The sequence below is a fragment of the Anthonomus grandis genome, chromosome 4, assembly GCF_022605725.1.
Source record: "Anthonomus grandis grandis chromosome 4, icAntGran1.3, whole genome shotgun sequence".
Taxonomy (NCBI): domain Eukaryota; kingdom Metazoa; phylum Arthropoda; class Insecta; order Coleoptera; family Curculionidae; genus Anthonomus; species Anthonomus grandis.
Window position 1 is genome coordinate 38,659,559 of NC_065549.1, and position 15,332 is coordinate 38,674,890.

The window sequence follows — 15,332 nt, forward strand, 5'->3', positions numbered from 1 at the left end:
ATGAAAAATGCTGATAGAAGTCGTTATTTAAAAAGACCTTTTCCTGTATGTTTACAAAACCCATTTGAAGAATCTTCTGCCATGGACCAGTGTAGTAAATTGCGACGTCTTCTTGAAGAAAATCAAGATGTGTTTTCCTTGCACGATAATGACTTGGGAAGAACTAATTTGGTGCAGCATCGAATTAACACTAGAGACAATATTCCGATTAAACAAGCACCTCGAAGGATTCCGATAGCTAAACAAAGAGAAGTCTCCTTAATGCTCCAAGAAATGAGGACACAAGGAGTGATAGAACCTTTTCAGAGTCCTTGGACATCTCCAGTTGTGCTAGTGAAGAAAGAGGATGGATCCACCAGATTTTGTGTAGACTATCGGTGACTGAATGACATTACCAAGAAAGACAGTTATCCCCTACCAAGAATTGACGACACCCTGGACAGTGGACACGCTATCAGGTTCACAATGGTTCTCAGCACTCGATCTAAAGAGTGGATACTGGCAGGTAAAGATGCACCCAGAAGATAAGGAAAAGACCGCATTCTCGACTGGAACAGGACTTTGGCAGTTTACAGTCATGCCCTTTGGACTCTGCAATGCTCCAGCTCCCTTTCAGAGACTTATGGAAACAGTGTTACGTGGAATAACTTGGGAATCATGTTTAGTTTATCTAGATGACATCATCATACTGGGAAAAACATTTGAAGATTATTTGAAGAATATTCAAAAGGTATTTGTTAAGCTCCGAGAAGCCAACCTAAAGCTAAGTCCTAAAAAATGTTGCTTATTTCAAAAAGAAGTTCGATACCTTGGCCATGTAACATTAGAAAAAGGTGTCAAGACTGATCTAGATAAAGTAGAAGCAATCGAAAATTGGCCACGACCCACTGACAAACACCAGTTAAGAAGTTGTACCTATTACAGAAGATTTGTAAGAAATTTCGCTAACCTTGCAAAGCCTCTACATAAGCTCATGGAGGACAAAATGTTATTTAGTTGGTCAACAGACTGTGAAGAAGCATTTCAACGGTTAAAAAGAGCACTATGCAGATCTTCAATTTTAACATATCCGATTCCTGGACAAACTTTTATTTTGGATACCGATGCAAGCAATGTTGGGAATTGGGGCCGTTCTATCACAAAAATATGAAGATGGCGAGCAAGTGATAGCTTATTTCAGTAAAACGTAATCAAAAAAAGAAAGAAACTATTGTGTCACCAGACGAGAGCTATTGGCAGCAGTAAAAGCTATTGAACATTTCCATAAATATTTGTATGGTCAACGATTTATCCTGAGAACTGACCATGTTTCGCTGAAATGGCTGTTTCAGTTTAAAAACCCCGAAGGACAAATAGCAAGGTGGCTTTAACGATTACAAGAGTATGACTTTACAATAGAACATAGGAAAGGCGAATATCACCAAAATGCCGATGTTTTATCGAGAAGACCCTGTATTGAAACATGTCAACATTGTTTTAAAAAGGAATCAAAACAGCATCCAAAGATATTTACTTGTAATCGTATTGGCCTTCACAGTTCTAAAGAATGGGATGTAGCTAGTTTAATCCAAGATCAGTGTGATGACCCAGTATTTGGTCTTATTTACGAACTGAAATCTCGAGAAATTTCAAAACCAGAATGGAAAGATATTTCTTACAAATCTCCAGAACTAAAAGCTTATTGGTCTCAATGGAATTCGTTGGTTATAAAAGATGGATTGTTAAAAAGAGTCTAGGAGAGCGTAGATGGAAAAGAAGAGACATATTTGACAGTCCTTCCTCAAAAACGGATTCCAGAAGTCGTTGAAGCTGTTCATGGCGGTGTCGGCGGAGGACATTTTGGAGTTAGTAAGACCTTGGCAAAAGTTAGAGAACGGTTTTACTGACTGAACAGTCATCAAGATGTTGAACGCTGGTGCCGACAGTGTGAGCAGTGTTCGTCAAGCAAGGGCCCAAGAACCCGGACAAGAGGAAAGATAATGCAGTATCTTGTTGGTGCACCCTTTGAACGAATTGCCATAGACGTAGCAGGACCCTTTCTTCTAGTAGCTTCAAAAACCGATATGCTCTTGCTGCTATGGATTACTTTAGTAAGTGGCCCAAGGTTTATCCGATTCCAAACCAAGAAGCAACGACAGTAGCTGAAGTGGTGTTCCAGAACTGGATTTGTCGATTTGGTGTACCCAGAGAGATACATTCAGACCAAGGAAGGAACTTTGATTCACAAATATTCCAACAAGTATGTCAGTTGCTGGGAATCAATATGACCCGTACAACCCCCCTACACCCTCAGTCTGATGGAATGGTTGAAAGATTTAACCGCACATTTGAAACCTATTAGAGGATGGTGGTAAACTCTATGCAAACCGACTGGGATACCTGTAAATAACCATTCCTATTGGCATATCGTTCTTCTATCCACAAGTTAACTGGAAAAAGCCCGGCAAAAGTTGTCTTCGGTGATGAACTTCGTTTACCTTTGGACATTCTTACTGGAAGACCCCATAAGTCTGAAACCCTTGAGGAGTACGTCGACCATTTACAAGAGCGTTTGCAAATTGTTCACGAAAAGCACGGGATAAAGTTCATCTAGAAAGTAACAGAATGAAATCACGTTATTACATGAAGGCAAATTCTACCGGTTTTAATCCTGGGGATAAAGTCTGGTTATATAATCCACGGAGGACGAAGGGCAAGTCACTAAAGCTCCAGAAGGATTGGGAAGGTCCATTCAATGTGGTCACCAGAATCAACGACGTGGTGTACCGTATTCAACGACATCCGACAACGAAGATGAAAATTGTAAACATCGTCCGGCTAGCGCCCTATCATGACTCAGGTGGTCCCATGTTTCATCGGGACGATCAAACTTGAGAGGGGAGCAGTAGTATGAAAATGTAAATACGTTAATTATTCTCCTTATAGTTTTTGTACTATTGTATTAGTATTCTGTAGTTAAAGTTGATTCATAGGGTTTATTTAGGGTTCTTGTTACGTTTGGTTTTGTTGGACAATTTATTTTTATCTATAGTGCTTAGTTTTTAAGTAGTTCATCTTGTTCGAGATCCCCATTTTGGCCTCAATTTAGGTTATTTAGGTTAGGTTATATTATTGTAAATCCCTGTAGTTTTAATTTTCTAGAATTTGAATACTTGCTTGCTTTGACTGTCAGTATTCTCCTAAAATTATTGGTCTCTTTCCGCAAAAACAATGAAGAATTCTAAATATTTCGAAACTGTTCCATCGGGTTTTAAAAAGGACGCGCTTCGTGACATTTCATTCAGTTTTAATTGTTTAGTCAGTTTTTACCTTGGAAACAATTAAACGACAGTCAAGGCGAGTTAGGTTAGTGTTTTTGACGTTGACAGCAATATCTTGAGAACTAAATTTAAATCAAATAATATTTAGTTCATGTGTTAATTCTTGAATAAAGTGATGAGGGATGTCTGAGATGCAATATTTATTTTTTTCCAACATTTAAAATTAACAATTTTAATAAAACGCGGGTATTTCTAAACTGATAAGCGTTTACAACTTTATTTTACTAGCCTAATTGATTCTCATATTGCTTCTTTTTTTATCTTCAATTTTTTCATGTATACATACAAAATTGTAAGTTCCATTTTAATTTTTAATAAAATACCTTTTAGTGTCTGAGATTTATGAGTAAAGCTTTAAGAAGTGTAATACTAATGTATTTGACTCTGCCACGCTATCTCTCACTATCTCTCTATATGAATGTGTAGCAACATTCTTAGCTGTAGTTCAATTAAGTACCTTATTTTAATGTGTACTGTACATATTATTTTCTTTAATGGTAATGAAGGATTTGTTTTTATATAATTAGTTTGGCAATGTCGTATAATATTTAATTAGTACATGTCAATATAAAAATGTCTTTCTTATAGACATCCTATAGACAATTTTTATATTCATGATTAAATAAATAAACAGCTTTTGTTTCTATATCTAACTAATATCTGGGTACCTAGGTATATCTCAATAAATAACATCCACAATATACATCATTAAATATAATGTGTGTTTTTATGTGTACTTATCTTATTTAACCAGTGGCAGACGTAACGTTATAAGCAGATAGTACCAAGGAAATAATTGTTAACAATAATAGCAATTTAGTAGTCTTGGTCCGTGAATCTCTCTCTCGAGACGTTCCCTGAGATGCGGCTGTCGTCGCGGTACCGGGTCGGTTTTTTTCTTTCGTTTTTTTTTAATTTAGTCACGCTGGTTTTCTAATTTAAATTCACTTAGTTTATTATTAACTTAATTAAATATGAATTCATTATAACAAGTGATTGTTTCTTAATAGTGATAGTGATGGAACAAAAGTGCGGATATTTAGCATCTTATGCATAAGGGAGTAACTAAAGTTGATACTGCTGCGTTTAACTTGCTTTGCTTGAGATCATAAAAAGTCTAAGAATGGTAAATAATTGATTTTTAATTTTTACAAGAAATAAATGTAATTTTATAAATTACATGACATGACATGTGATAGCTACTGTGTTACGTCTTTTAAAAGTCTTTATTGGGCCTTAACATTATATATGTATTTTTTTTTAATTCTACAGCCGTGCGTGAATTTTCGAATTTATACACTTTTAAACAATTATCAGCGATATTTTCAGTTAATTCAAAAAACAAATTTTCTGCAGTTTTGTTGTGAATCAAAAAATTACAGAAGATAGAGATCACAACTGTTGTGTTTCTATAGTTAGAGTTGTTGCTGGCGTAGTTGTTATAAGATCCGAGGATTCCGATTGGTATGAAAAAATCCTAGTCTACGCAATTTTAGGTACTTTTTTCTTAGTAATAATTATAATAATGGCATTTACTAATCCATATTAACTACAGCGCTGAAAAAAATGTAAACTAAAGGGTCGATTTCTCAGTACCCTAACAAAATTAAAGGCTGTTGAGGCCACAGAATAAACAATTTAAAGATAAATTTAAGTTAAAATTAACTATAAGAAGTGATGAATATAAAAGTAAGAGCTAGCGAATTAGAGAAAAAAGGCGATAGAGGGAAAAGAAAAGAAGAAAAAGAGAGGTACTGTTTGCTTATTAGGTAGGTAATCAATTTTTTCCAGATCATTACTTAAATGATCCCACAAATGGAACCAACTCCAAGACTATATATTTGTTAAAAAGTGTGATTAACTTAATTACACACTTTTAAAACTAGTAAATTTAAAATTTTTCTTTTAACGGTCCTGTAAGGATTAATACCTTCTAAATCATTTAGTGCTATTAAAAAAACCGTAAATCTTTCAGATTTTAAGATAATAGTAAAATTAGTTTCAGGTTTGTAGATTTTAATTTAAAATAATTATATTTTAAATTAAAATTTTTATGGTGATACATATATGTGCCAAAAAACAGCCCTCGTTCGCATATCGATTACAGTGGCCATTAGCAGATTCATATCGACATTCCCAATCTCTCTATCTATAGTTTTGCTCCGTTTAGATCGCACCGCGATTTTACGATAATTGCCCAGCTACTATCTCGGGAAATTTGCTTCAATTTCTCTTTCTGGTGGGTTACATACGAGATTTTCTATTTGAACGCTTTTAAATTGCTTCCTCAAAGCAGTCGATATTGCTTTAAAACCGTCTGAAAGGCAAAAGCGGGTTTATTCATTCTAATGATCGTCGATATTTCTTAACTGTAGGCTTAGCTATGTTAAACTAGGTATAACACGTCGTCTAAGACAAGCAGGAAAGTCAGTATATAAAGCACATAAAGACCTGGTAAAGAATAGAAATAAAGCTCTGTTATAAGGATCTTGGGAGACACATAATCGAACGCCATAAAGACATCACAAAAGATGTGGATACTGTTCACTATCAATCGTATGCACCAGAATCATAAAGTTTGGAGAAGAATTAAATTAAAGCAATTTAATTAATATTAATAATAATCTAAGAGGAATTCAGTTAAGTTCTTGGAATTTCCTGGGTTATCCTAAAAATATACTGAACAAACCTTCATAGGGCATTATTGGAAAATTTCAGGAATTTCATTTCTTATTTGAGATATTGTTTATTAATAATAACAATTCATATATCACTCTACTGGAACATAGCTTCTACAGTGCATTTGGGTAGATTGAAATGAAACCATAAAACAACATTAAAACTTCAATGTCCCGCTAAGAAACATTTAAATCATCTCGACAGACATGGCTGCTTAATCCAGTTTGAAGATTTAAAAAATATCATGCTTTACTGCGCCTTGGAGAAGTCTATATGTACTGTGTAATGTCCATAGGTATGTAGATCTGAGGTAAAGAATAATGATGAGAATAAATGGTTTCATAAACTAATACTGATACAAAAATCACGTTGAAAATTAAATACTCATGCTCACTATAGCAGATGAGAACTGTGACTGTTCAGGACCTTAAATGGTATCGAAGACTTTAGCTAGTTATCTTGGAGTATAGAGTATGGGAAATATCGACTACTTAAGAAAAAATAATTTCTATTAATAATATATTAGGTATTGGGTCAAAAAAATATTAGTTTTGGGAATAGGAAAATAATGCATAAGTAGCAAAACATGTTTTAAAAAAGTTTAAGTTTTATTGAAAAAAAATAGTATTACCATATCTGGTCGATATTAACCATATGCGTTGGGTAATATCGACCGTGCAATATAAAACGAGAAAAACAGTATAAACGCCTTTGTTTGCTTATAACGTTTAATAGGTATAAAATAAACATAATTCTGGAAAACAAATTACCTTATAAACTAAATAAACTTAAATATAATATACTCAAATAAACACTGAAAAATTACCACTTTAGGGTTGGCAAAAATGACATATATACACCTGTGTGATTTCCACCCCCTCACATTCAGCGTGCGAAGATTTCCACAAGGATAGGTCATCCACCATTCCTTATCTTTTCCAAATTCCGTACATATGATGCATAGTTCAGTCGCGTCTTCCAGTTTTTATATTTTCTTTGTATTCTTTTTTTCTTCGTTCTGATTACCACTGCTTATTATTTTTCTTTTGGTTCCTTTAGCTTCTACTTCTTTCTTTCTGGCTTTCATTTTGTCCTTAACTTCCAATTCTTCATTGTTGGGAGCTGAAGCAAAGAATTGAGAGTGCGCTTTCTTTCGGTTATTTTCTACCGATCTTAAAAAGCTTGAATATCTTCAAACGAGATAGTTGTACCAATGGTCCTGTCTGGTTCATTATCGGTGTCCTCATCGGTGAAAGAGATTAGACTTGCTTCCGAATCACTGGAATCACTATCACTTTTATTTTGCTGTGACCTATTGAACTGACACAATCCAGATGGCCCTGGTTGAGGTTTGTTCATATCAGTAGTGGATGGGCATATGTTTTTTTTCTTTGTCGATATTGTTATGTTTCTTGCCTAATGGTTTGTTTTCTACTTTTTCTTGTGTTTCAATTCCTTCCTCTTCTTCAGTGACAACAAATTCTTCTTCATTTATTATCTCTCGATTCATTGGGAATATTCCTGTGGTCTCAAATCCTTTTGCACCTTCTTCTATTGTAGCTGTTTTATTGTATGCTTTTTTAAATAATTCAGCAATATCTGTCTGATCAATTTTTTGATAATTTCGAGCCTTTAAAAAATAATCACACTCACGATTATACGCGGTTTTTAATGGCCCAAAAAAGCAAACATCTAATGGCTGCAACCTGTGTGATGTGTGAGAAGGTAGGGTTACTATGTCTATTCCATTTTCTCTACAAAAGTTGTAGACATGTAATGTGCAATGGCTGCAATGATTGTCGATAATAAGTAAGACCCTATCATTAATTGAGCACTTAGTGTGTGTAGCAAAATGTTGAAGCCACTCCAAAAAGAGATCTTCATTGATCCACCCATTTTTAGAATTTTTGTAAATTGCATTTACTGGGCCATTTTTCGTAACCTCATACTTCATTCTTGCTCTGCCAAATATAAACATAGGGGGAATATAGTCCCCCGCAGCACTCATGGCACAAAGCACAGTAACTACTAGTTTGCCATGCTCCCCACTCGTAATAGCACCAACTTGACGTTGTCCTTTGACAACTAGAATTTTGGGAGGAATATGAACAGGAGTTATTTCAGTTTCATCTGCATTGTAAATGCGGTCAGCTTGGAATTTATGCTTTTCATATGCTAGAGAGATTCGTAAAAAATAAGTCAACTTCTTTCTTGTTAAATCCCTTAACTCGATTTAGCGATGTACATTCAGGTCTTCTAAGGGAGATCTGAGGATGACATTTCAAGAAACCATAATACCAATCATTGGCACATACTCCTTTTTCCTTATTGAAGTTATTAGGTATATTATTAGATTGTGCAAATTAAAACGCAATTTTCTTGACTTGAAACCTAGACAACCCATAAAACATTTTAGACATTTTAATTACATAGTTTGCTAGATCTTCCTCTTGAACAGGACTTAACTTAACTTAACTCATCCGCCTTCCAAGACGCTTTTTTACATTATCAACTTTTACCCTAAGACAGTCTTGTAGAGTTCCATAGGGCACATTATAGGCTCTGGCGGCCTTCCTTATGCCTAAAGTATTATTTTGAACGGCATTAATGGCTGATGTCATGTCTTTAATATTCCAGGAAGCTCGATTAGTTTTCCTGTGGTATTTAAAAGGCATGTTGAAACAAATCTATTAAGAGAAAAAAAACTTCGTTAATAATCGGGTAAAACCAACCAACGTCGGGTAAAACCGATCAGTGTGGTCGATTTTACCCGACAATATAGTCTGATTACATTAACCTAACCTACAAAAAATTAAAAAGATTTACATGGAAAAATTTAAAAAATTTATACTTCAAAAGGTGTTATCTAAAATATAGTATCAAAAAAATGCCCTATTTTACAATGATTTTAACATATTTACCTATTGGAAAAACAACTTTAATTTACCACAGACCCTAAACATTAGATAAAATGGTGACCACAATACTGGGTTCTAGATTACGCTAGCGGTCATGGGTGTCGCTGTAGTAAAATTGTTTTAAAGGTTTTTTTAAATCAAAAATGGCCTGGTCGGTATTGGCCGTCTGGTCGGTTTTCCTCATATTACCCCTACTTGTTGACTAGTCAAACGCTTTTGATAACATTGACTAACAAAATCTTGCTTGCAAATCTGGACCTGCCATATTGGTCTTACGTGACTTAACTTCATAAAGAATCCAATGAGTAGTCACGAATGAGGATGAGCCTTGTCTAGGTAGCACTATTTTTTCGCTGTTGTCAAACTAGAATAATTGACCTTACCTTGAGGAATTTGGCAGATGACACAAATCTGTTGATGAATGGTTTAACAATATCCCCGATACAAACCGTTGAAATTATATAATCCTAAAGAAATATGTTTCATGCTTTACTGTGTCAAAAGCTTTAGAAAAGTCTATATGTACAGCATGTGTTACTCTTCCGTCTACTTAATTCTTAGACCTGATATGTAGAACTGTGCTTAGGTTGGCCGCATTATAAGAAAACGAACATTTGAAAATTTCTTTATTATGCTTTGGAATATCAACAAGATAAATATATATAATATTTACTGTTTTTTCTGAGGCTCTTAATTTTATTTTATCAAGAAGATTTGTAAAGGAATGATTTTTTAGGATTCTGTAGTAAAATGTAATGGAATGTAATTCTCTGCATTTTCCATATTAAGCCACGTAACATCCATTAATTTATGTAAAATACTCTTGCGTCTACGGATAAATAAATAATAATTACAATAATACTAATACCGTAATATGCTTCGAAAGCACAAAATAGACCACACAACATTTAACTTAGAAAATAAATCTGAAACACCCTATGACTCAAATACACAGGAATCTCTTAACAACTGGAGATCTAAAGAACTGCAAGATATCATGGTCTACGCATAAGCAAGGTTCACTCAGATGGCTGACACAGATGTATCTAAGTCTAGAAACTAAAGGAGCACTAATTGTCAAATAAGACCAAGTTGTCAAGACAAAAACTATATCAAGCACATATTAAAGGGATATATACAAAAAGGTACAAAATGACAGATGTAGAAAATGTGGTAAAAAATCTGCTTTTCAATTAAATTGAAAAGCATGACCAAGTAGCAAAAATCGTAAAGAACTCCTAAAAGCGTGCCAAATCCGAACTGAAGACACATCGTACTGCCAATATAAACACAACTTTCTAGAACAAAATTCTAACCTTAAAATATAGTGGTCCAAGGAGATACTAAAAAATGGAACAATACAACATAATAGGCTAGACATAACTAATTGACGAAAATAACAGAACAACTTATCCGATCGACGAAGCGCTATAGCCATGACATTGAGCTAAAGTACGAACAAAAGATCCAAAAATATGAACCACTGGCACAAGAAATCCGAAAAAATATGGAAAATGGTGAATGAAAGAAGACGGATTATCTGAAGCGTTGGCGTTCTTAGAAGATGAACTTAGAAGATGAACTTTTTACAATAAATATACTTCAGAGACTTACGTGCAAATGCAAAAGGCAATAATCCTTCTGGCAACGAACAGGGTAAGGTCCTTTCTTAGTGGTAGATCCAGGAGTGATTGCTTGGTCCATCGAGACACGTGACTCCTAAAAAAAACACCCTATTAAAAAGGTGAAAAAAATATATTTAAAAACACCCTACAACTATTCCTAAATTCTTTGGTATCTGGGGCAAAATACCAGCTGTCCAAAAGGCAAAATACAAAAAACTCTGAAAACTTTCAACCTATCACGTTTTTGCCGATAATCTACAAAATTCTCAGAACAAATATAGAAAAATCAATTAGTAATCATCTAAAAATAAATAGGGTGTTAGCAAGAAAACAAAATAGCACTCAGAAAAGACCAGCAGGCAGTACAAAGTGGCTTATAATAAAGTCTAAGGTAAGGTATCAGCAGGTAGTGCCAGGAACATTACATTTATCTGAATTAATTTTGTACCTCACTCTGCGATGCTAAAAATAACAAAAATCTATAAGATCTGTCCCAATATTATTACCAGATTAAAACATCTGATTCGGCTTGGTAAACTCGGCAAACCTCACTTTCTGTTCATTCATACAACTTAGTTGCCCTGCTAACCTCTTGAAATTAAAAGATAAATTTTTCAGCTCGATAGCTTCAGCTCTTTATTTTTTTGCAAGCCTGTAAACCCACTGAGCTTTCTGGTAGCTACAGCTTTGTCATATATATGAACATATGCTTAATGCCCACACCCACTAGAAAAAAAGTATTTAGGAGAGAAATCTATATGGAGTTTGAAATGGATAAATGCGCATTCTTTTAATCTAAAATGGAACAAGTACAAGAACCTGAAAGTCACCCTTTTATATAACATGTTCATCTTTTCATTAAAAGTAAGAGTAACTTACAAATACCTGGGTATATTATAACAAGCTGTAAAAACCTATGATTCAAACATGAAAAACATAATTCAAGACTTATTGCTAGACCTAATGCTTTATTTAAATCAGAATTATACGCGAAAAATGATGTCGCTGCCATAAACATGTGGATGGCGCTTAACATGCATGATGCTATAAAATGGTCAAAAACGGAACTAGAAAATCTAAAAATAATGAAAAAATAGCACGCCATTCATTTTGGTAGCATAATTATATTAATATTAATACTAAACAAGTAAAAAAAGCATGCATATATAATATACAACATGATACCGTTAGATGAGAAGATACAGAACGCGAAAATAGAGAAACTAACGATCTACGCAAAACTTTCATAACAGCTTAAAGCTCAAAACTATACCAACTAGAAGTAGTACGGATTACACTAATTATACTTACCTGTAATGAACTTGTGGATGTAATGGATTAGTAGAACGGACTCACAGCTCCAGTAAAATCTGGATCGATTGGAAATTAAAAAAGCAAAGCAATTAATAACTGAAATTCGAAAAAACCGTAGTAAAAATTAAAACATCAAGGAGAAACAACAAAACAAATACATAATAGACTCAAAAAGAGATGAATATAAAAACCAGGCTCTAGCAATAAATTATTTGAAAAAATCCTGAAAACTGGCAGTTACTTGAAATGTAACCTTTGCCGTTCTTTTAGTGAGACAACACATCATTTAATATCTGGCTGCTATATCTTGAAAGAGAATAGAAAAAATACTACCTTGACCAACATAACATCAGACTACAGCATCACACAAAAAGATCTACATATTAAAATGCAGAGAACACTGGTTGAAATTGTAAAAATTGTCATCAAATATATATGAGACACCCTAGGTGCATGGTTTGCACCTGGTGTTTAGTAAAGATTAAAGTATATTTCAGGGTGACTCGTTGAGGCCTTTATGGTTTTGTTTATGCCTAAACCCTTTATCCAAAATACTAATTTTAACATATATGGCTTTATGTAAGAGATTAAGAAACATACAAACATGGGTAATATTAAAGTATACACTCTCACAACCACGCAGATGAACGTTCTAATTAAAATTATAGAAAAAATAATAGCAGATATAGGAATCAAATTCGATATCATAAATTAATGTGAGACTTGCGTTTTTGTTTGGTCTTTTGGAAACCTTGAAAGATATATGGATCTTGATGATATAAACTATTTGTTCCCTGTATCCTGTGTCCCATTTGAGCAGAAATTTTATTTCCTGAGACACCATATTCCCAAAAAACATTTCTGTAGACTCGTCCATCTTCTGGGCTTTTATTAATAATAAAAGAAAGGTGGTTAAGGTTGGGCAAGCCATAATTGATGCATTTGCGTCATTCCTTGGGAACGCCCTTATAACGTCTACTAATGTTAAGCACTCCTTGACTTCTGATAACTTGCCTCCTAACTGAAAAGCATATTTTTTCCAGAGGTCGATCTCGTATCACAAATCTGTTTTGCCTTTCCAGTCATATTTGTGAAATCATTGATGGCCAGTCTGAGGTTAATGTTATATATTTCAATCCTATCAAAAAGCTTTTGATAGGATTGATCACAATATTTTGTTCAATAAATTAAATAGCCGTGGCTGTTCACCCAGGCTTATTAATTTTATTTATTCGAACCTACTTAATGGTAGATATTAATTGCTTACTATGACTATTTAAGGTTGATGGACTTAATGGTAAAGTTAAACCTATATTATGCATGATGTCATTTCCCAACTAGAATAATTTATATTAAAATAGATTTGACTTCAAAGATCTTTTACAAGAGTATGAGGGCGTTAGATCCAAATTCTTTAATGCTACCTCGGGTGTACCACAAGGTTCAACCCTAGGTGTTGTTATTTATTTTATTTATCAACGATTTGGTTAGCTGACTTAACTGCCATAGGCTGGCTTTTGCCGACGACTTAAACATATTCTCTAACACGGGCACTATTAGTGACTATTTATGTTTTCTTTATAAATGTCAGGATTTCCTGGAGACCTGGTGTACTGATAACAGGCTAGAGCTTACTGCGGCGAAATGTAGTCTGGTCAGTTATTCAAGATCAAAAAAAGATCCCAATTACTTACAATTACTCTGTCAACAGTACTATCATTTTATATGCTTAATCAATTTATGGTTTATTTGACAGTCCTGTTCTTCTCTCCTGTATTTTTTTTGTCATCCCTAGACTTCATACTAGATACCCTCCAAACCTATTCTTATCAAGAACTTACTCCATCATGTTGTTAAAATCACCATTACATATAATGTGCAATATATTTAATAAAGTTTCTCAAATACAAATACAAATACGAACTCTTTATTTCCTTTTTACAGCCAATTTTTATATTGTAAGATTCGTCAATAAGAAAAGAAAAAGGGCACAAAATCCTAGATATCATATTTATAATATGAATTAAATTTAAAAATAATACTAGATTAAAAGCAAAAGTCGATAGAAAACCTATATATAAAAAAACAAAAATACATCTGAAAAACAGACAAAGAAGTATGGAGGATCTCGGCACTGTCCTCGTTAAATTTATTTTTGGAATTTTAAGGATTATTAAATTATGTTAAATTCCTTTATGCTATAAAAACATGAATTGATAAGCAATTGTTTAACTTCTTTTTTAAAACTTTTTGTCGTTCTCCTTCTTTAATGTATAAAGAAGGAGAGGTCAGTATAACATAGTAAAAAGGTCAAAGAGTAGAGGACCAAGCACTCCGCTCTGCGGAGTGCCAAACTCCACACCCTACACATCAGACATGCTACCGCCCACAGCATCAGAAATTTTTCTGTCGATTAGGTAGCATTTGGAAAACGGGTTTATCTCTTATGTCAATGATGAAATGAATCGATTTTTTTTGACAATATGTGAGGGTCAAATATATCAAACGCTCGGTTTAGATCAAAAAAGATGCAAACAACGTACCTTCCCTGATCAACATCACTGAATATCCGTTGCGTAAGCTGGAAAGTAGCCGACTCGTTGAAAAGCCCCTGCCTGAAACCGGACTGGCGTGGTGCTAGTATTTGTTCGTTATCTAAAAATCGTATAAACCGATTATAAAAACATTTTTCAATTATTTTTGAAATTGGACTGATGATAGATATCGCCCTATAGTTTTTTACCTTTTTTAAAAACTAGCTAGGAAATTTTTAGTTCTGATGGGAAAACTCCTTCGGCCACTAATTTGTTAATAACTATTGCAAGATCTTCAGAAAGTAATTATATTGCTATTCTTTTTAATTAATCTAGTTGGAAGTTCATCAACGCCAACCGATTTTTTATTTTAAAATTATTTGGTTAATTTCATAGGGTATAGTGTTACTAAAAAACATTGTTTTCTTCCGAAACCGATCGGTAGTAAAACACCAATTATTTTTGTTTTTGTGGACGCATTTTGTAAAGTGAGATGCAAATATTGTAGATAATTCGTTAGTTTTTTACTAAAATATTCCCGGACAAAATTTCAATGCCTTTACAACAACTTTTAGAGGGACCTATCTTAGTATTATCTTAGTACAAAATTTCATAACGTTTTTTGTTTATTGCTTGAATTCTCCAATATTTGCTTAAAATGATCCTGCTTATCTTTTTTTAATTTTGTCATTTGTTTGTTTTTTTTAGCTGCTAATATTGTATGTTAATATTTTCATCGTTTATTTGTTTTTTATTCCAGTTTAAGTTTTTCTCTTATCATTTGCCGGGTGTTTTACGAAATTCCGATTATTAATATGGTTTTTTTTGTTTGACCTGAATTTTTCGTTTTGAATGAGACGCGTCAAAACCATACGAGGTGGTTTCAAAAAATATTAAAAACATTTTCTGCCTTATGATAGTTTTCCTAGAATAATTTTTCGC

The 15,332-nt window shown here is 33.6% G+C and overlaps 1 protein-coding gene across 1 annotated transcript in view; it reads left to right on the forward strand.

Moving 5' to 3' along the window:
* The first annotated feature begins 4,125 nt into the window (after positions 1-4,125).
* Positions 4,126-15,332, forward strand: part of LOC126734779 (axotactin) — a 158,588-nt gene continuing 147,381 nt past the window's right edge. The window contains exon 1 of the mRNA XM_050438502.1: positions 4,126-4,446. Coding sequence (XP_050294459.1) covers positions 4,444-4,446 — 3 coding nt within the window. The 5' untranslated portion in view covers positions 4,126-4,443. The remainder of the gene's footprint in view (positions 4,447-15,332) is intronic.